Genomic DNA, 23,192 nt, shown 5'->3' with positions numbered 1-23,192 from the left:
GGATTACGTAACAATTTTTTCAATAATGTAAACCGAATGATGGTGGCTTGCCGATTTCTCGGTAGTCCTACTGATTCTTCAGTAGTTTTTCGATTCACAGACGAACGATCCAAAGCTACGGATTTGTCAAAATTCCTACCGAAAGTTGTCGCAAAAAATAATATCGGTTGAAGTATTGGAAACCTCCTAACCTGTCGCACACTAACAGATAACACTTATTTTTTGTGTACATGCATCGCAGCTCGTCTGGTTCTCCATCCTATTTGAGATCCTCCTTATCAAACAATTCTTGCTCCAATCCGTTACAAACGGCCCATATTCTGAAAATTTCTCGGCAATCTCTCTGCACATGCATATACAAGTGGCTCTTCTCCGATGCTGGTATAGCGCACCTCGATACTTTGCCTTTGGGCAATGATGTTTCAATCCGGAGCATCTCCGGGACGGACAAAAGGAATATGTTTATTATTTGGATCTTAGCATGTTTGATTGTCTGAATACTGACTGATACTTCAAATCTATTGATTGTTTTGAGATTTTGTGGGCGTATGAATATTGTTGCACTCCTCAATTTAAAAAGTGTTGATACAGCTTGTTATGGAACCTGATTTTTTTTTCTAACGATACTCTGCTTACATATTTAATCCACCAATGTTAATGTGAGGTACACAAGCTTCGTGACCCTCGCGTGCGCTAAATTTTATGTACGCGTAGCAGTCGTTGTTCAATCTCATCCTTTTTTGTACGCGTGCATGATGTCTGGTTCCAACATGATGATGACTATACCATACATTCGATACGATGTATTCCATTTCCTTCCACATAATCACATAAGTATGTGGTTCTGCATGACTTCTTTGGAAGTACAAGATATATTCGAGCGTTTTTCAGAAATATCTCCGAAATCCATTACCTACATATAGGCTGCCATTGAGATTCGATTTTAATTCGTTCAATTGCAATGTTGTTGCGTTTGTTGCTTAGTCAATCAGTAGTTGTTTAATTTTCTCAAATAGCGACAACAAGTAACACGCTAGGGCATTGAGAACATGTAAGACAAAAATGAATCGCCTGCTTTGAGCGTGCTTGAAGCGGCACACTAGGAGTTAACTTTCTGAAATCAGTATGGCGAAAGGCATCTAAGGTTCGATTTCTCCAAATGAAGCACCTTAGTCGAAAAAATATTTGGTAGGCGTAGTAGCTGACACCTTCCTACTTAACCGGTACCAAATATTTTTTCATGAAAAGTTTCTAGTTTCAAGAAAACCCGTGTTAGATGTCTTTCGCCATACAAATTTCTGGTGGTTAACTCATGCTGGCTGTTTTGCGCATATACTATAGCGCCTGGATGTGACAGCGGCGGGTAGAAAATCAGTCACTGCCAATAATTCATTGAGTCATAGCGAAGCAAGTATTGGACAAATAGCTCAGGGCAATCGAAATAAGTCGCAAATTAGTCAAAATCGCACACTGAAACTAACTTGCCTCTCCTAGGAGTAGTATCCAATGCGTAATTGACGTTAAGAACTGGTCAGGTTTAGCGCCCACTTATTATTTGTCGAAACTGGTGGCATAAACGTCCCTTGGATTGTTGAAAAATGCTACTACGGATGAGATAAAAAAGGTCGGATAATTGCAGCGTATTTCAGTGACTAGCTAATCCACAGAACTCAAATTCGCTGAAGAGTAAACACGGATGTCCTTTTCTGAAGGAAAGGACCAGGTGGGTAGAGATTGGCGATTTCAAGCTCGTTTATTTATCTAATCACACTTAAATCATTTCGCAGATTTCGGTGAATTTTGCTTCTCTGCGATTTCTTTTAAGTGTGATACGTATGATTTGTGCCTACGGACAAGGCGAATTGTTCGTAAGTTTGTTCGTGGCAACTTGTGAACGACCAAAATACACGATTATTTAGAAACAGGAATAGTCGAGCCTCATCACTGTTACGGCTAACGACCGTCACAAGCTGGATACAACTCGGATTGGTTTAGGTAATAAGATACACATATATTGTAATTGATTAATTAGGTATTCACATTTTTAGCTAATATTCTTCATCAACTGAAAAAAAATCTTGTATTATAAAGAGAATGTTATTTTAAATTTTAATTTGAATTGTATAACACTACAATATGATACAAAAAGTGAGATACGACAACACGGAAGCCTTAAGCAATGGAGGGATAATAATTACTGTCAAAGGATGAAGAGAACTGGGGATGCGGAAAAAAGACAGTAGCCGGAGAGTGGGAATTAGTCCATTCACCAAGCTACTGGTGTCCGTTGAAGATAAAAATTGCCGTAACAAATTCCGGGACGTTACCACGTGAAAATTGAAGTTCGTTGACACCCTCGTAGCCGGGAGTAGAGTGTTGTTCCAGATTAAGAATTACTGCACACGATTCGCCAGTGACCAGCGAGTACCATTCGCCAATTTCGCTAGGTCACACGTCACATGACCGCTGGACGCCCGTTTTCGAGGTTGAGACCCAGTCAGGTTGTGTGGTTTTGGGCCCGCTGGCTGGGATCCGAACTGATGCGTTAAGCGTTCATCGTCGGGCAATAGCAACCCCTGATTACCTTTCGGCATACATAACGGGCATCAAGTGACGGACAAAGGATATCCGTGCCGGTGACTAGCGAGACCCAGAAATCAATTCGCAGGATCAGACGCGGAGGGTGGGCAAGCACGCGTGTTACTGAGGAGAAGGTAAGGTTGTGTGATTTCGCGCCCGCTTACCGGGAACCCTATCCGCCAGCGGGCACGTAAACCGACTGATAAACCGAGGCGAAAGAACCTGCCACGAATGCCAAGCGGAACAACCAACGTCAGCCCTGTAGTATACTGGTCTGTGAGTGGTCTTCTATTTCGTGACGTTTCACTTCGCACATATGAGTGTTGTTGAGTCCTCTTCCAGCAAGTCGCCGACCCTGAGAGGGTATAGCCACGGGGCTAGTCGAGCATAACATCACTTGATTTTTTTGTATGTTTTGATCCTTCGAATTATCCCCGATTATTACCTAAAATGAGAGAATAATTAGTGAATACAAGAAACTTATATTCGGATGAATGATATTTGTCGACATCACCCAATTCCACAGGAAAATCATAAACAAACAAACACGATGATACCCATGGCGACGGCGAACAATTAGAACAAATTCAAATTTTCATCAAAGGATTGCTTAGTCATACCGGGTACCGCTGGGTACCGAAATCTTAGTACACTGGAACCACAAAATGAGTACTAATTTGCTCTGACCCCAACATCTTGATTATTATATCTATGGTATAAGGGTGCGATTATTTATTTCCCGCGCTAAACCCTTTTTTTATGAATATGAGTGAGGGAGAATCTGTGGATAAGAATAACAAGAATCTCAATATGGCTGGCGCATGTGAATAAATGTCAAATCTAATCAATTAACAGTCCTTTTTGATCAAAATTGTTTAACCTTCCGGGACTCGCACTGTTGTAAAAAGTACAACACATTGAGTAAAATGAGATATATTTTCAGTCAGATGACCAATTTGCACCAAACCACCATGTATTCCTAAAAATTAATGCTCCATCAATTGAGAAGATAATAAAAGTGATTCGATAGAAGGCTCGGGTAAATATAGCTAAATAAAAGGCTCAGGTGCACTGGGAAAAGTGACCAGTAATGAATTATTTATTTATTTCATTAACAATTCATCCTAAAGTAACGCGATTTTTCTATATCATTTCTGATAATAACCTTGGAGTTAATTCGCAGTTCTCACTCACCTATGACCGTAGGTGGCCACCAGGCGGCCTTCCGGAAAACCCGGAACGTTCGTAAAAATGGTCATTTTGGAAAGTTCGTCCGAGAGCAGCGCATTTTTTTCTAAACCATTTCTGATGGGGATGTTTGAGCTAAAACACATTTCTCACACTGCTATGACCGCAGATGGCCACCAGGCGGCCTTCCGGAAAATCCGGAACGTCCGTAAAAATGGTCATTTTGTGAAGTTCGTCCTAGAGCAGCGCAATTTTTTCTAAACCATTTCTGATGGTGATTTTGGAGATATTCCACAGTTCTTATTCTGCTATAACCATAGGTGGCCATCAGACGGCCTTCCTTATAATCCGGAACGTCCTTCCTTATAATCCGGAAAAATGGTCATTCTGGAAAGTTCATCCGCGAGCAGCGCATTTTTTTCTAAATCATTTATGATGGGCATGTATAAGCTGAAACACATTTCTCACACTGCTATGACCGCAGGTGGCCACCAGGCGGCCTTCCGGAAAATCCGGAACGTCCGTAAAAATGGTCATTTTGTGAAGTTTGTCCTAGAGCAGCGCATTTTTTTTCTAAACCATTTCTGATGGTGATTTTAGAGAAATTCCACAGTTCTTATTCTGCTATAACCGTAGGTGGCCATCGGACGGCCTTCCTTATAATCCGGAACGTCCGTAAAAATGGTAATTTTGAAAAGTTTATCCTAGAGCAGCGCAATTTTTTGTAAACCATTTCTGATGGTGATTTTGGAGATATTCCACAGTTCTTACTCTACTATAACCGTAGGTGGCCACCAGGCGACCTTCCGGAAAAATCGGAACATCCGTAAAAATGGTAATTTTGTGAGATTCGTCCTAGAGCATCACAATTTTTCTAAACCATTTCTGACGGTGATTTTGGATGAAATTCTCAGTCATTACTCTGCTATGACCGCAGGTGGCCTTCGGGATAATCCGGAACGACCGTAGGAATGATGGGTTTGGAAAGTTTTTGCTAGAGCAGCTCATTTTTTTCTAAACCTTTTCTGACGGTGATCTTGAAGATATTTCAAAGTCTTAATCAGCTATTATTGCACGTGGCCACCAGGCGGCCTTCGGAATAATTTCCGTCCTAGAGTAGCGCAAGACATTTTTGATAGTGGTCTTAGTGTTAATTCACAGTTCTTACTCTGCAACGGCCGCAGGTGGCTACCAGACGGCCTTTCCGCAAATCTGGAACGTCTGTGAATGGTCGTTTTGTACAGTTCGTCCTAGACCAACGATTTTCTTCTAAACCATTTCTGATAATGACCAGGAAGTTAGTCAATGCTCTTTACCATCAAATATTGTATAGAGTTTTCCACCTTCGCCAAAGGTATAATAATAGCCCAAAAATATATGTACTACGCAAACAAATGAAAAATGAATTCTATCATAATAATACCTAAATAGTAGTCATTGATGATAATAACCACATTAGAAATTCGAGAGATATTGGTCTTATTTGGCCAAAAAGAAGCTATTTCAGCTAAAAAGCTTTGTTGGGATGTGATAGGAACGCAAAATACGGAATTCTAATTGGATGTAAGAAATAAGTTTTTCCTGCATTTCCAATACTAACAGTTACTGTCTGACTAGTCAAGTTGAAGGTACAGGATTGAAATGGAAACGCTACGGAAATCCATTTCGTGTTCTAGCGATTGCTGTAACATGAGAAGTATACAAAAAGATACAAAGTAGGCGAATGAAATGGGCCTGAGATCGAACCCAAGGCATCCTGTGTATGAGGCAGAAACGGTAGTTATATGACACACTTTTCTGAACACATTGGTTTTCAAATCCCAAATAACTGTAAATGACGGCACTTTTAAATATCCTGCGACATCTAACAAAACTGGTTGATCCATATATCACCACCCAGCGGATGTAATCCAAACTTAACAGTTTTTCAGAATAATGGTTTTCATCCACGAGCAGCTGTGAAGAAGACGGCCACTCTCTAATATAACAGATCCGGGGTTGTATAATCAAACTGGTGGTCTCACACGTACTATCACTACTCTACGGATGAATTTTAAACCTCACAATATTTCAACATATTGGTTTCCAATCCCTGAACAAATTTGTAGAAACGGCAATTTTCTAAATCCCCCAGATCCCAAGATATCGAAAAACTGATATCTCATATGCAGTAGCACCTCTTTGCGGATGAATTTTAAATTATTCTGGTTTCCAACATATTGGTTTCCAGTCCTCGAACAATTTTGTTGAAGAAGGCAATTTTCTAAGTTTCACAGATCCCAAAATATCGAACTAAACTGATCTCTCATATACACTAGCGTCGCCTTATGACTTAATTCTGAACTTAACATTTTCTCAACATATTAGTTTCCAATGCTCGAACAACTTTATAGAAAATGGCAACTTTCCAAAACCAATAGATCCTGAGATATCAAACCAAACTGATCTCTCATATACAGTAGCGCGACATTGCGGATGAATTTCAAACTAATTAGCTTCTCAACATATTGGATTAAAATCCTCGAACAACTTTGTAGAAGACGGCAACTTTCTAATTCCCACAGATCCCGAGATATCTAACCAAACTAATAACTCATATACACTAGCGCCGCCTTACGGCTGAATTCTGAACTTAACAGTTTCTCAACATATTGGTTTCCAATCCTTGAACAACTTTGTAGAAGACGGAAATTTCCTAAATCCCATAGATCTCGAGATATCGAACCAAACTGATATTTTCATGTACACTAGCGCCGCTCAGTGGGAGAATTCTAAATCATTTTTTTTTCTTGACTCATAGGGCCGCATGGGATTATAGATGGATTTAGATTTTTTTCAGAGTTTTTAGAGTTTTTAGAATTCTTATAAGAAACATTGCGCCATTTATTGTGAAGATGGACTATTTTCACCGGTGTTCCGTTGGTTCCGGATCTTCCGGAGGACCAGCAGAAGATCCATTGGACTTAAAAAATGTCCTCAATGAGAGAATATATCCCCTTTATTATTTTCCCGAAAAAAACACGTTGATATCATTTGAATTGGCTTCATTATAACGGATTTTAGGACTGTTGTACTTTTTACAACACGCGAGTTCTCGTGTTATGAATGTTGAAGCGAGTTGCGGAAGGTTAAATGATGCTAAAAGTAGCCTCACATCTCGGGAATCTTGTGTGTGTACCTATTTGGTTTTTGATTTCTGCCTAAAATATTGAATTTGTTTGAACAATATTTTGGAGCTCTTTAAAAGAATCAGTGAAAAACTCTGATCAATCCACCTAGCGGTGTGAACGACCGCCCTGGTCGCGACCACTGGTTTTTCGGGTATTTAAGTTATACACCTTTTACGTTACACGGTTGACCCAAGACTCTTTATTCACTTCAAACTTAACTTACTGCTAACCTACATTGGATTTGACCATTTTCTCCTACACTCTCATTCTCTCACCGTGTTGAGGCTTAGTTTACTTGGCCTCAGCATTCTTTAATTTTTTTTAAGTTTGCACACTTTGCAAACACCCGAGTTGTGTTTATTCTTTAATGTTTCAATACGCTGGCCAGGGAGTTCAAAATATACAGTGAGTTCTCTGTATAGTGAATATTATTGTCGCCTGGTATTGAAACATTAATGTGGCGATTAGGTCGTCACAGGTGTTGGTGCCTTTCCAGTGTTTTTTAGCGTGTTTTGCGCATAGAAACTAGTATTTTGGCCATAACTTCTGATCCCATAGCGAGTAATTCGGCCAATGCTAAGTTCCAAAAAGTGTGTCTACAAAATTTTGTACACATACACATATAAACACACACATACATACATTCACACAAACAGGCATCACCTCAATTCGTCGAGCTGAGTCGATTAACACTATGGGTTTCCGAGCCTTCTAGCAAAAGTTTGGTTTTGGAGTTATCATATAGCCTTTACGTATACTTAGTATACGAGAAAGGCAGAAACGGGACAAACTGATTATTTTTTAGATTATGACGGTACAGCATAATAAGATCTAAAAAACGTTCCCGTTGAATACGATACGTATAGTCAGCTTACCTTTGAGGATCTTCTGGAGAAATTCCTCTGATAAACTTCCGAAGGGATTCCTTTGAGTAACTTCCGGAGGAATCCCATTAAGAAACTTCTGGAAGAATCTTCTTCTTCTTATTGGCATTACATCCCCACACTGGGAAAGTGCTTTCTCGCAGCTTAGTGTTCATTAAGCACTTCCACAGTTATTAACTGCGAGGTTTCTAAGCCAGGTTACCATTTTTGCATTCGTATATCATGAGGCTAAGCACGATGATACTTTTATGCCCAGGGAAGTCGAGACAATTTCCAATCCGAAAATTGCCTAGACCGGCACCGGGAATCGAACCCAGCCACCCTCAGCATGGTCTTGCTTTGTAGCCGCGCGGCTTACCGCACGGCTAAGGAGGGCCCTGGAAGAATACCTTTGAGGAATTTTGTAGGAATTTCTGGAGGAACTGACTGAGGAATTATCGGAATGGTTTCCGGCCGTTGGTATTGAAAGCGTTTTCGGTTGTTTTATCAAACCGTAAACCGGCCATCTTGAATTCCAAAATGGCGTGCAAAACATCGATTTCCGGTTTCTACTCATCGAGACCATTCCGGCAATACCCATATTGAATTGAAATTGGTTTTCTGCAAAACGTTTGTTCCCACTCATATAATTATGTTTTCCATTCAAAAAGACAGGGTAGTGAGGAGTCGTGGTTAGTCGACGACTAACAAGCTTTTCCGGGATGATTTTCTTGTTCAAGACACTACATTTTTACAAAAATACTTTTCTAGTTATTTCCCTTGAACAGAAGAAAAGAAAAGCAGTGAAGAATATGCCTTCAGACGAAAGCTCAATCTACTATGAACGCCTCAGATTAATCATATTGTACTCAATTTGATACTGCGTCCGTCCGTCGTTCAACCCACTACTCACACCTCAGATCAACATAGAGACTGAATTTTTTTTTGGGGTCTTCAGTTGACGTACTAAAAAAATCATATAAAAAATCCTCGCAAAAAACGCGTAAAAAACCTGGGTGTTATGTGCTCTCCCGCACAAGGCAGAACCAAATTCTTCGTTGATCGCGCGATCATTCTGCGTCCAATATAAAAATTCGGAATGATTCATTCTTTTCTAAAGATGAAGCTCAAAACTCCTCGGATTTTCCATACTGGGTTTCTTGAGTCAAATTTTAAATCGTAAATAATGATTAAATATAAAATAATGGACTATCTTTTGATAACTGATCTCTGCATGCATTACGCGCACTTGGAGGTTTCGAAAGGAAAGTGCTGCGTACCATCTATGGTGGGGTGCAGAAGGCGGGCGGTACAATGAGGAGGCGAATGAACTACGAGTTGCTTCGGCTGTTGGGAGATCCACCACATCGCGAAATTCGGACGACCTTGTTGCGCCGGGCACGTAACCAGAAGGTCGGACAGTAATCCGGTGAAAATGGTTCTTTACAGAGATCCGACGGGCACAAGATGGCGAGATGCATAGAGAACAAAGTGGATCGATCGATTTGCGGACGCTCCGAAGACTGCGTGGCTGGCGACGTGCAGCCATGGACCGAGCTGAGTGGAGGATACTTTTATACACTGCACACGCTACTCCGGCCTTAGTCTGAGAAAATGATATATGAAAATTGCATTCCATATCTTTACTAATGCACAAAAATGGTATTTGTTTGATTAATTTTACTTTGTCCAATTTTAACAGTAGTCTTTAATGTTAATAAATCAAAACGATTTCCATATTATAATTAAATTCGAATTGATAAAGCATTTGGCATTAATAGCATTCGGTGAAACAACCTGCTTGTGATGTGAAATTGTGGGTTGGGACTTGGCGATAATCTTGTAGAGTCGTGTCAATAATTTCGTTTTACGTCATACACTCCATCCAACCAGTGCGTTTTGCGCTGAAATTTAGCTTCAAGCAAAATCAGTTACAAAACGAAGACACATACGCGTGCCCCAGCATTTCAACAATCGACATGTGTCAATTCCAAGAGACAGACAGCTCTCTTTCATGGGTCTGCTGGAAAACGCAGCTCACCAATCTGTCCCTGTTTCCGATGCGGTCCTTTGCGGTTAAGATTGTCATTGACATGACAACGCAAGTTCCACTCCAAATCGGCGACGACATCCACAGAGACGCGTGCTGGCTGAATAGTTTTACCCTTCATTTGGAGCCCTCTGGGGGAAACGGATGTTTTTGAAGGAAACACGGACTGCGTATGACGAAATTGCAACGGTCGCGAATGGCCTAGGTTCAATAGGGCCGGATACAATTACCAAGAATTGGTCCAAAGTAACTGCTGGTCATCGGCGTCTTCGGCCTTTGACGTCCGCTGCCATTCAGCACAAGAGGTGGAAATTGTTTAGTTCCTCTGGTGAATGGAGCGTTTCTAGGAATGTTGCAGGAAGCGGACAGTTGAGCTCAAATTACTGAAATTGTTGCAGAAAAGAGCTATTATGCTGTCAAGTGATCAGCCGGTTAAATTCCAGAAATTAACGCGTGTACTTGAGCCACCATGCCCCGGTGCAAAGGGATTCATACAGGGCGTGATCGAACGAAAGCGCCAAACACGCAAATCGCATTCCTGGGTTCCGTGTTTTTGGCAGCGCGGCCTCCCCTGGAGGACGGACTTACTTCTCCGTGGAGCAGCATGGATCCATCGTGAGAGCAATTTGTATGTCAATAAATTATAGTCGCGTATCATTTTCACCGCCCGTTGCCCCGAATTAAATATGATTATTATTAAAACTAAATCTTCGCTTCAAATTATAATCTTTTTCGCTGTTTTACCAGTTATAATCATTATCATCATCGGAATCGGTGGGACCCGCTCTCCTCCAGTTAGCACCATCGTCATATTGACCGAATATTCGGAGGTTAAGTGACGACTTAAATAGGGTGGAACCTTCATAATTCTATAATGTAATATTCCTCTGATACGTTAATGTAGAGACCTCAGATGTGAGAAAATCATTTATGGCTTCTTTATTAAGAAATATTTAAAGCTTTTAGTGGAATGTCTTCACTTGTCATAAGATGAGTTAGTACTATCCCATTGGATACAGATACGTATTGAGAACTCAACAGTGAGGCTGTTTTCAAAAATATTTCAAGCTTATTTAGTGGAATGTATTCAACCGTCTAAGACGAGTTAAGTACTCTCCATTTAATTCCACCAATTATTTTCGATATCTTTGCAGATACGTATTTCGACCAAACAGTTGGTCGAAATACGTATCTGCAAAGATATCGAAAATTATTGGTGGAATTAAATGGAGAGTACTTAATTCGTCTTAGACGGTTAAGTGAGGCTGTTTTCATTGTCTCGTGCCGTGCTTGACTCGAAGTCAATCCAAAGAAGATTTTGAGATTTTTTAATTATTCGGCGAAAAAATATGAGAATTTCAGATAAAACCGATAAGCTTCCTCGGGAATTCCTTTCATTTTTATCTGGGAATGTGTAGATTAATTACTGCCTTTTCTTGAATATCTCAAAGTTTTTTTCAAATGTTCGGAAAAATCGTTTAATTTCTGCAGGGTATTTTAAAAGTAAAAGATTCTTCGAGGTATTCACACAAAGTGAAAAAAATAATAATAATGCAAAATTCCATAGATTTTTTTAATCGTTGGATTTCGTTGACAATAGGAGATCGCTTAGAGGTAGCAAGTTTTAAGATTATTTTAGAAATACTTCTTTGAAAATCGGTATACGTTTTCGAAGATCAAATTTCAAATTCAGTTCGAATTATTTAGGTCAAACTAAGAAATTAATTACATTCAATCAATGAAATTAACCTCTTTCATAATCCAATATTCAATTTAAACTCTTATTAAATATAATTCAATCCAAAACATACGGATCATACCTACCCTAATTAGAAATGTTCTTCACGCACAAGTTTCATCTTACTCAAATTCACGCGAGATCTCACTACGGTTCGAATGGGACCAACATTTCTTCGCGTTCATAAAAATAAATAAATTATTCCTGATAGACAACTAAATTGGTTCAATCAAGCTGAAATCGGTGGTAAAGGTGAGTCCTTAACTGCTTCTCCCATCATCTCTGTTTTGTGGGTCCAAATCGAGAACATACGTGCCACGGTCCGTGACGAAGTTTGACCATTGATCCTCCTAGCAGTGTTAATAAAATCGTAAGATGAAACACGGAAAGATATTCTTCTCGAACAGAAAAGAATCCGAACCGAACCATTCACCATATCGCGTGTGACTTTGTATCAATCGCTCACACTTGACCACTTTTTTCATCCCGTCTCAGACTCATCGTTCCTGGATATCAATTTATCTCGGATAATAACCAATCCGACAGTTACAGAAATTTCCAATCAAAAATCATTTCCTAAAATCATTCTTTCGCGGTTCGCTCCAGTCAGCAGACGGAATAGATTTATTGCCGTAGAAGTAAGGAACTACTCGCGATCTCGTTCGTTTTTTCCATGTCCGAAAAGCAGCTCGATGAAGAAAACGTAGAGACAGGTGGTCTCCGCGTCACAATGAAACCGGTGTGGATGCTCAGGTCGAGCAGCACTGGGCGAACATTCGCGCGGATAGGCTTTGCGTGATGGTTTCAATTTTCGTTTGATGGGTTCAAATTCGATAATGCTTCGAGTGAACGATGATTTACGAGAAGGGTTTCAAATTGAGAATAAATTGCATTGCATCGCGTCGTCGTCCTCGTCGCATACCAACCAGAACCGACGGAGTCGTCCGAACTGCGGGGTATTATTGGGAGAGATTTGGCAGAGAACGATGACGAACGGTTTGAAGGAAATGCATCAGTCACTGGTGCATTTTTTGATAAATGTTGTCCATTTTCCGAAGGTTGGCGATTCGTGGAAGAGATTTAGCAGCGCTCATAAATTTTGCGATGTCCAAATGATGTACCAGGAATTACCTCTAAATACAAAATCGTTGTCAAATTTAGCGTGGTCATACGTTTAAGGAATAATTAAACTTGATTCGTGCATGAGATTCAATTTTAAAAGCCAAAACACTGGAAGAACAAGGCAAACATTTCGTGATTAAGCCGTTTAAACGAAGCGCCGCATGAAATCGTCGTCGTTCGTTTCTCATCACCCGCTGAGGTGCGGCACTTTGGTTTGGTTATCATAATCGGCACGTTTCCGTAGCTTGACGCGTGCCAGGGAAGAGGCTTCCCGCTGTTTGCCAACAAAATTCTCGTTGTGAATAAGTATAGTAGACATGATTCCACGAGTGTAAAAAGATTTTTATAGTTATATGCATGTAATTGACTTATTTTTTAAAATTTGCTGTATTTTGTAGATCTTTGCAGCTTGTACTTGCTATGCACTTCCACAATTTTCAACTGTGAACTTTCCTAAACTACATAAAGGGTGTCCCATATCGAATTGCATCACGAAATAAAATGCTGTAGAAAACTGCCTAGCTGACCGATCCTTATCAAACTTTCGGACAATAAAATATAACCCATTAGAAAGCTTGCCACATTTTTCTTTCACTTATGCTTAGGGAAGATCCTTAAAGTACGTCACGCAAAAAATGGCGATTTTCAACACCCACTTCCCCCCTTCGTCACACTTTTTGTATTAAAACTCTAAAATTTTTGTATGAGTCGTCACGCTGCTCGGAACCCCCCTCCCCCCTAAGAGCGTGACGTACTTTGTGGATGGTCCCTTAGCACCACTCATTAGGTTCTGTACAACATCTGGCTGCAGCTTCGTTTTTACGAAACACCACTTTTTCTTCATGTCTCCTTCAGGGATGCTTCCGTAGTGCCTGCTTCAGTGCGTTGTAGGAAGGTTTATGTCCTTGGGTAGGAAAAAGATCCCGAAAGTGGGTTCGTAGCGATCCGGGACAATATTTAAATCGTGGCACGAAGCTAGATCCGGCCAGGGGGTAGTAAGGCCTTCGTATTGCCAGTAACTCGTATTCGTAGTAATGCTTAATCACACGACGCACCGTTGAGTTGACTGTGCGATTCTGAGTTGTATTCCGACGTCCCGATGAGATTGTTGAACATTTTTCAGGTGCTTGCGCAACATCAATTTGCGAAGTCTTCAGTGTTCAGTATTTTTTTGGGGGAAGGGTCATTTGGCCGAAACCCATTCGGCCGAAAGCCATTTGGTCGAATGCCACTAGGCCGAACAACCCATTAGGCCGAAACCCATCTGGCCGAAAGGGACATTTGGTCGAAAAGGTCGTTTGGCCGAAAGGGTCTTTTGGTTGAATGGGTCATTAGGCCGAAAGCCATTTGGTCGAATGTCACTGGGCCGAACAAACCATTTTGCCGAAACCCATCTGGCCGAAAGGGACATTTGGCCGAAAGGGTCGTTTGGCCGAAAGGGTTGTTTGCTTGAATGATTCATTAGGCCCAAAGGGTCATTAGGCCGAAAGGGTCATTTGGTCGAAAGGGTCGTTTGGCCGAAAGGGTCGTTAGGCCGAATGGGTTGTTTGACCGAAAGGGTCATTTGGCCGGAAGGGTCATTTTGCCGAAAGAGTCGTTTGGCCGAAAGGGTTGTTTGGACGAATGGGTCATTTGGTCGAATAGGTCATTTAGCCGAATAATTTATTGAAAAGTGAGAATTTAGGAATGAGAAAAGAGACGTCTCACTACATACTTTGCGCTTCTCTTTTTTAACAGTGAGAAGTATGAAACGAGGAGTGAGAAGTCTCAGTCTCACTTCCGCCTCCGTCTCCTTTCGGCCAAATGACCCTTTCGGCCAAATGACCCATTTGGCCAAACGACTCATTCGGCCAAACGAACCTTTCGGCCAAACGGCCCTTTTGTCCAAATGACCTTTTCGGCCAAACGACTCTTTCGGCCAAATGATCCTTTCGGCAAAATGACCCTTTCGGCCAAATCACCCATCCGGGCAAATCACCCATTCGGCCAAATAACATTTTCGGCCAAATGACCCTTTCGTCCAAACAACCCTTTCGGCCAAACAACCCTTTAGACCAAACAACCCTTTCGGCCAAATGACTTTCGGTCTAATGGTCTGTTCGGCCAAATGGTATATTCGTACTTTCGGCCTAGTAGCATTCGTCCAAATGGCTTTCGGCCAAATGGGTTTCGTCCAAATGACCCTTCCCCATTTAAAAAAAGTCTACTAACGATCTCGTACAATTCTTGATTTTCCAAATATCGAAAGATATTCAATTTGCGGTGGAGGATGGTACTCGGATTCTGATTATCTTGACTCTGGGCTATCATACCTATCCAGAGAGGGGTCCGCGACGTTAGGCATAAGTACGTTAGGCATAATGGACGTTAGGCATAACGGACGATAGGCAGAATGTACGTTAGGCCTATTGGACGTTTGGCATAATTCTGCCTTCTTTATGTCATAGGTTGTTCTTTGGGTCATTTTATGCCTAACGTTCATTATGCCAAACGTACATTATGCCTGTCGTCCGTAATGCCTAACGTCCATTATGCCTAACGTACTTATGCCTAACGTCTTTATGCCTAACGTACTTATGCCTAACGGGGTATACCCCCAGAGAGTAGTAGGTTGGGGGTTTGAGTCCCTCCAAGACACGTAGGTTCTTTCTCCCTTTCTTGTATAGAGTAGAGTGGGGCAAGAGTACGCACTTAGTTTTCAGTCGATCATGTGGCCCTTATGAAACAAGCTTCTGCATATCAAATCAATGTCGATAATTCATATACTCTTCCTATATGTTACCCAGCGGAAAAAATATTGAAATTGTTGAGATTCGTTTTAGTAGAACCCTTATTGCAAGACAAGTAAAAAACGCACTCTTACCCCACCGGTGGGGTAAGAGTGCGCATCAGGTGGGGTAAGAGTACGCACTTATCCAATCATGTGCTTAAGGAATATATTAACACAAATTAGAGTTAATAACCTTTAATTGATGTTTAATGAACATATATTAGGGAATGTTTAAAGATTACGTAACTCTTGAAGGGGGAGGAGGTCCTAGAAATGTGCACTTTCATACGAAAAATCATTGTTTTTTAACTGTCTAAGACGAGTTAAGCACTCTCCATTTAACTCCACCAATTATTTCGATATCTTTGCAGATACGTATTTCGACCACAACTGTGTGGTCGTCTTCAGTGTCTCGTACTTGACTCGTTTTTTATTTATATACAAAAAACTACAAATCCCCGGCCTCGAGTTTTTTGTCGGTACGTCCCGCATGGAGGTTCCGGAAAAGTTCCGGAAGAGAAAAATGGACAAATTCGCAAAGAAGTACCTGTTGTGGCAGGCGATCTGCGAGTGCGGACGGTACAGCAAGCCGTTCGTTACAACCGGCACCGTAAACGGGCAGATTTATCGAGAAGAATGCTTGCAAAAGCGCTTGCTGCCCTTCCTCCGCTCTCACCGTGGTCCCACGCTGTTCTGGCCGGATCTCGCTTCGTGCCATTACGCCAAGCCTGTAATGGATTGGTACAAAGCGAAGGGCGTTAATGTGGTCCCGAAAGAGGCGAACCCGCCAAATACTCCAGAACTTCGTCCGATCGAAAAGTTTTGGGCGATAATGAAGAAGAAATTGAAGAAAAGCGGAAAAACATTCAAAACCGATGAAGCTTTGAAGAAAAATTGGGAGAAATTGTGTATAGAAGATGGGCAAAGTCTCGCCCAAGATCTCATGAGTAGTGTTAAGAGAAATGTTCGAGCATTCAGCTTGGGGGAGGAAATTCAATAAATAAATAATGGCAAAACATAGCTAATATATAGTTATTTAACTCCTGAAAATTTGAGAAGTATTCGATTTAAAATGAATTTTTGGTAATCATTTTTGTGTGTCTCATTTTTTCCGAGTCCAATCTTTAGTTGCGTAAACACAATTATTTTTAGCAAAGTGGCCAAAAAATTATCTAACTCCCATATTTCCCTTGTTGTTCAATAAAATCGTTCACAATTACACATGATAATAGTTGGCCAGAATACCTGTCAAACTGATACAGTGCTGCTAGTTTATCTTTTTTCATTACTTCAAAAAATCTAAAACGTACTTTTACCCCACGCGCACTCTTGCCCCATTCTACTAGTATAAGTAAAGGCTATATATTTAGTGTGCTGTGCATATGCGCAGCCAAGTTATTTAACAATTTTATGTAAATTCTGAACTCCTTGGCCGTCGAAATCGGTATATTTGAATATGTATTAATAATAAATTAAAAATAAATAATTAAATATGTATTATTTTTTGGGAAGATTAAAGGGATTGGAAGTGTCATTGGGGAGAGGGGAAGAGGTGCCTTTCTTCCACAAAATAAATAGTTCAATTAAGTGAACATATGAAGCGAGCTGAAAAAAGGAACAGAATGTAGAAGAAAGAAGAAGCCTACAGACAGAAGATAGATGAAAAAAGAAAGCATCAAGGAAGGAGGTTGAGCTTGACCTTGATTGATCGCTCGTAGGTGCTACTCCGTTATAGCCAGATCAGCTGTATTTGAACAGGGAACCAACAGTTGATTGCTTGGGATTAACATTTGTCTTCAACATGCATTGTGATTTCATTTGATTGGCAATACTGGCGCCTGCCACATCAGAATCCAGATCAATGGAGGGAAAGGAAAGGAAGTGATAATGCATTTGCCCGCGGCACCAGCCGTATATACAATACATACGTCTGCACTAGTGCGGACTCTTGCGGATTTTAATGGATTTGGAAGTTGGTATGTTATGGCAAAGGTTTGTCAAAGAGTATTGATCAAAGAGATGAATGCAAGCTCACCTCTGGGCTGCAAAATGGTGGGTTGACATCAAGGAATGAGCGCCCAACAGAGCTCTGGTCCCAACAAGTTCCTATCTAACGCTTCCACGACTCATCCGATGACAAAAGACCGCCAGCTACGGGTTGTGTACTTAGCTGGTAGTGCAGCCTGGGCACTGTTGTCCTTCTGACATCAGCTAGAGTGAGAAGGTACGCCTCGAACGTCTGTTCACCAGGAGGTGCGGCTGAAACAGCATCTGCCTGGTACCCAGCGGCTGATTAACGAAATGCTGTATCGCGTCAGCTATACCTAAGGTGGCCGCCCCATCATCGCGATGTAGGTAACGCGATTCCGGTAAGGTAGCTTACTGAAGCCTCACAAATACCATGAAAAATGGAGATAGAAGAAAAAGAGAACGTTATTTTTGGCAACCGACCCGGCAACGAAATAAGGACTATGATTGGAAACTCGGTTCCTGGAGTGTCAGGACCCTAAATGAACCTGGACAAGTGATCCTTCTGGCTCGTGAACTGAAGAAGCTACGTGAATTCCGAGCCGTGAACCCCAAGACCAACACTTCATTTAAGTATAACATCTATCACAGCGATGGCGGAAAAGCAGAGCATGGAGTTGGTTTCGTAGTTTTGGACAAGCAGTGGTAGCGAGTGATGCGGTGGAAACCCATTAGCGAACGAATCTGTGTGTTGAGGATACGGGGCAAATTCTTCAATTAGGGGAACTGGGGGTAGGACGCCCACGTTAAGGAAAATGCCATTTTTATCAATGAAAACCACCATTTCAGCCAGTTTTCATCAGCGCATACTGAAGAACAGCATATCTGCGACTGACTACCGATAACAGATATCTAATTGTCCATTTTATTGCACAGAAATTTGATTTTTAAAAAGCACCCGAAAAAAAATGATTTTGAAACCATGCGGGGTGAGATGCGCCAGTGGATGGGTTAAAACGCGCATGTGATTATCGTACTGATTTTCATTTTAATTGCCTACATTAAGGCAATTAACCGAATGTTTCAGCTGTTTCGGTCATACAAAACGAGCATGGGTATAATGCCCCACACCGACCTCAGAAGTTTGAAGGCCCATAAAATCGTTTTAAAACCATTTTTGACGACGATTTCGTGTGGAACATAAAGAACACGAGTAAGCAGCATGGCTCATGGCTCAATTATTAATTTATCAATGTATAAGACTAAATTCCACCGAGCTACAATTGCATCAAAACACGCAAAAATCGTTTTTTCGAGTTTTTCATGTATAACTAGAGAAAAACATGAAATATATGTATCCAATGGCTATATTTTTCATTGCTTTATCGTATAGACTATTGAAAATAATCAAAATGGGGATATTTAACCTTATTCAGGGGTGGCGCGTTTTAACCCCTATGGGCGTGCTACCCCCACTTCCCCTACAGCCTAATCAACGTTTACGCACCGACAAACGATAAATCCGACGACGTGAAGGACACGTTTTATGAATGTTTTGATAAAGGCTATGGAGAGTGCCCAAAGCATGACGTGAAAAATTTTATCGAAGACGCTAACGCTTAGGTCGGTAGAGAGGACTTTTTCCGTCCCATAATTGGTAGGGAGAGCCTTCACACCGCTACCAATGACAACGGCCTACGGCTAGTAAATTTAGCTGCTGCCAGAGGGATGGCCATCAGTAGCACCTACTTTGCACGAAAGAATATCCGAAAGCACACCTGGGGACAGCCAAATGGTGAAAATTGCAACCAGATAGACCATGTTCTGGTGGATGAGCGTTATTTCTCAAATGTTATCGATGTGCGGACAATCAGAGGTCCGAGCACTACCTCGTTGTTAGTAACATTCGATAACGGTTGTCAACTGTATCGAACGAAAGATCACATCGAACGATTGTATACAATATCCAGCAATTGTCGGCTGAGTACCACCAGAAGCTCGACGAACGGATAAGTGCAATCAACGTTAGCGACAACATCAACGATCTATGGAGCGGTGAGCACAACAGCAGAGGCGACCCAAGAAGAGTTGGTTTGATGTGGAGTATCAGAGAGTGACAGACGAGAAGAACATTGCCAGAAGCCGGTTGTTGGTGTCGGGTACCCGATTGAATAGAGATCGGTACTAGGAAGCAAGAGCAACCGAAGAACGAACCCACCGCAGTAAGAAGAAAGAGTATGAAGAACAAGTGAATAGCGAGGTGAAGGAAAAAATTGAGCAGTATGATATGCGGAGGTTTTATGAGTCTGTCATTGGCTTGGGGAAAAACACAGTGCCATCTCCCGTCATGTGCAACGACCAACAAGAGAATTTGCTGACAGATAAAACCGAATTGGCTGCCAGGTGGAAGTAACACTTCGAGACTTTGTTGAATAGTGGAAGTGACGATGCATCGGTGAACAGAATAAACATTAGCGACGATGGACAAGCTGTGGAATCGTCTACACTAGATGAGGTTAAAAAAGCTATTAAAGAGCTGAAAACAATAAGGCTGTGGGGAAGAACCAGAACTTCTCAAACATGGCAGTGAGCAGCTTTATGTCGAAAATATGGGAAGACGAGAATTTCCCTGCTAGCTGGTTGGACTTATACTTGGCCACATACTGGAGTGCGCCAATTACCGAGGAATAACCCTCCTTAATTCGGCGTACAAAACTATGTCCCGTATTCTGTTCAACAGATTGAGACCGCTTGAAGAGTCTTTCGTCGGCGAATACCAAGCAGGTTCTCGTGAGGGCCGATCAACGACGGATCAGATGTTTACCCTGAGACACATCCTTGATAAATTCCGGGAGTACAACTTGCAGACACATCATCTATTTATTGATTTCAAGGCGGCGTACGATTCAGTGAAACGGAATGAATTATGGCAAATTATGCTTGAACTGCCTGAGGCTGATTCATATAACGTTGGACGGATCGAAATCAAGTGTAAGGGCTGCAGATGAAATATCGACGTCATTTGTCACCTTAGATGGATTAAAGCAGGGTGATGCACTCTCGAATCTACTGTTCAATATAGCGCTCGAGGGAGCGATTAGGAGAGCTGGCGTGCAAAGAAGCGGTACCATTATCACAAAATCGCATATGCTCCTGGGATTTGCGGACGATATCGATATTATCGGGATTGATCGCCGTGCCGTGGAAGAGGCTTTTGCGCCTTTTAAGAGGGAGACAGCGAGGATTGGACTCACGATCAATACCAGCAAAACGAAGTACATGGTCGCTGGCAATCAACGTGGGTTCATTAGTGGTTGGTGGTAGTGAAATGGTGCTGGATGGTGAAAAATTTGAAGTGGTGGAAGAATTTGTGTATCTTGGAACATTAGTGACGTGCGATAATGATGTTACCCGCGAGGTGAAAAGGCGTATTGCAGCTGCAAATAGGGCTTATTACGGACTTCGTAACCAGCTTAAGTCCCGTAGTCTGCAAACGAAAACAAAACTCGCGCTGTATACTACTCTGATTCTTCCGGTGGCTTTATACGGCCATGAAACATGGACGTTAAGGGAGGCTGATCGGAGAGCTTTCGGACTGTTTGAGCGTAAGGTGCAGCGGACAATATTCGGCGAAAAACAGGAGAACGGTATCTGGCGGCATCGAATGAATCGTGATTTGTACCAGGTGTATAAAGGGCTGGATATTATTAATCTTATACAACACAGCAGACTATGGTGGGCTGGACACGTTGTTCGTATGCCGGAAGAACATCAAGCGAAACTAATATTAAGTATAGAATCCGGAAGAGGCCGCAGGCTTCGTGGAAGGCCGCGTACACGATGGCTTTTTGCAGTTGAATAGGACCTAAGGGCGCTCAATGTGTAAGGCGACTGGAAGCGATTGGCCCAGGATCGAGTCCAGTTCAGAAGGATACTCCATTCGGCGTAGGTTCATAGAAGAGCTGTAGCCCATCAAGTATCAAGAATAGGTTTCAATAACTGCAGTAAAATGGAAAATTTCAACTTTTTTACAGCTTCAACAAAACGACAAAAGACAACGGGATGGTTCCGCTTCATAGGTTCGCCATACATAAGAAAAACTGTTTTTTTTTAAATAAGTAAAAGGCTTGCGGGTTGACTATATATATCAAGCAGAAGGTTTTACTTCCTGCTCCTTAGAACAGCTGTGAAAACCACAATAAAATTTGTTATAATCCTCAAAATGGATCAATCCATAATAGGAAAGAAGCACTAGTTGTGAGCAAAATCAATTTTTACAATTATGCTTTTCTTGTTTTGGAGGAGATCAAAGGTATTATCGCATCATATGAATATGCTTTATCGATCTGAACTTGTTTTATAGGTGTAGGCTGGTGTATGTCATGAGATTCGTCACTGTTGAACTTTTTTTTACGAATCCATGCTGATATTCAGAAATGATAGGGACGGCAGCCGAATACAGCCTTTCATGGATGAGAAGCTCCAACGTCTTCGCCAGACAGCATAATATTGATATGGGACGGTAATTTTCAACATTATGAATGCTACCCGTTTTGTGTATTGGAGTAACTGCGGATAGCTTCCACGCATCTGGGAAGATGCCCTGCGTTAGAGACAAGTTGAACAGAAGACAAACTGGAAGTCCCAGCACATCGGAGCACTTATGAATAAAGCTTGGCGGCAGTTTATCCGGACCAGGGCCCTTTGATGGATCAATAGAGCTCAATAGAACGCTTACTATTTCTGCAGTAGAGAATAAAAACACTCGAAACTAATTCAAAATCGTAGTTTAAATTTTGTCGTAAAATATGATTTTGAAAATATACATTCGACATCAGGGATGCTTGCTATTTTGTCCTCAAATGACAAAAGAATTGTTGAAAACCTGATAAAGTTTTTGTTCAGTTCGAAAAGCGTTAACCCCTTCTACAAAACGTTCGCCATGTCATAAGTATCAGCATCTGCTCTGGCTCAAGAGAAAGATCTGCAGTGTCCTGATGAGCTCCGCTATGTGCTACTTTTCCATAATTTTTTAAAAAACTTTTTCAGGTTACTTACTTACTTATGGATCCTGTACACCTCCGGTGGTGCAAAGGGCCGACTTGAAAGATCTCCATCCTGAGCGATGCCCGGCTATCGCTTTAACCTGTTGCCAGGTTAGATTTCGGTCGACTTCTTTTATTTCTTTATTGAGGCTTCGCCGCCATGAGCCTCTGGGTCTGCCTCTGCTGCGATGTCCCGCTGGGTTCCAGTCTAATGCTTGCTTACAGATTTCGTTTCCGCCCCTACGTAGAGTGTGGCCGACCCAGCCCCACTTCCGATCCCGAATTTCTGTTGCTATCGGCCTCTGGTGACAACGACGATGGAGCTCGTTGTTTGAGATCCAGTTGTGAGGCCACCAGGCCCGAATTATATACCGCAGGCATCTGTTAATGAACACCTGCAGCCGTTGAGTGTTCTCCACTGATACACACCATGTTTCGCTGGCGTATAACAGCACAGATTTCACGTTAGAGTTGAAAATTCGTATTTTGGTGCGTTCACTTATCTGCCTGTTTTTCATTTTTCATTTTTATCATTTTCAGGTTGTATCCGCATTTTTTTCAGTTTATGGACAACGACAGCTTCGAGAGATTCTCTTCTATTATCGCCAAAATATTCCTAATATGATCTATTCTTATACTCGACGACTTTTTTTTAGTGCAAAGAATCTTCAGGTCAACTTTGAAGGATAAACCATTTT

The 23,192-nt window shown here is 41.6% G+C and overlaps 1 protein-coding gene across 1 annotated transcript; it reads left to right on the top strand.

The window, feature by feature from the left end:
* Positions 1 to 16,004: 16,004 nt before the first annotated feature.
* LOC134222943 (uncharacterized) lies at positions 16,005 to 16,481 on the top strand. The gene has a single exon (XM_062702088.1). The coding sequence runs from the start codon at positions 16,005 to 16,007 to the stop codon at positions 16,479 to 16,481; it is 477 nt and encodes a 158-aa protein (XP_062558072.1).
* The last annotated feature ends 6,711 nt before the right edge of the window (positions 16,482 to 23,192 follow it).

Source organism: Armigeres subalbatus, chromosome 3 (genome assembly GCF_024139115.2).
Source record: "Armigeres subalbatus isolate Guangzhou_Male chromosome 3, GZ_Asu_2, whole genome shotgun sequence".
Taxonomy (NCBI): domain Eukaryota; kingdom Metazoa; phylum Arthropoda; class Insecta; order Diptera; family Culicidae; genus Armigeres; species Armigeres subalbatus.
The sequence above is the reverse complement of the archived record's forward strand: the minus strand, read 5'-3'. Positions and strand labels throughout refer to the sequence as shown.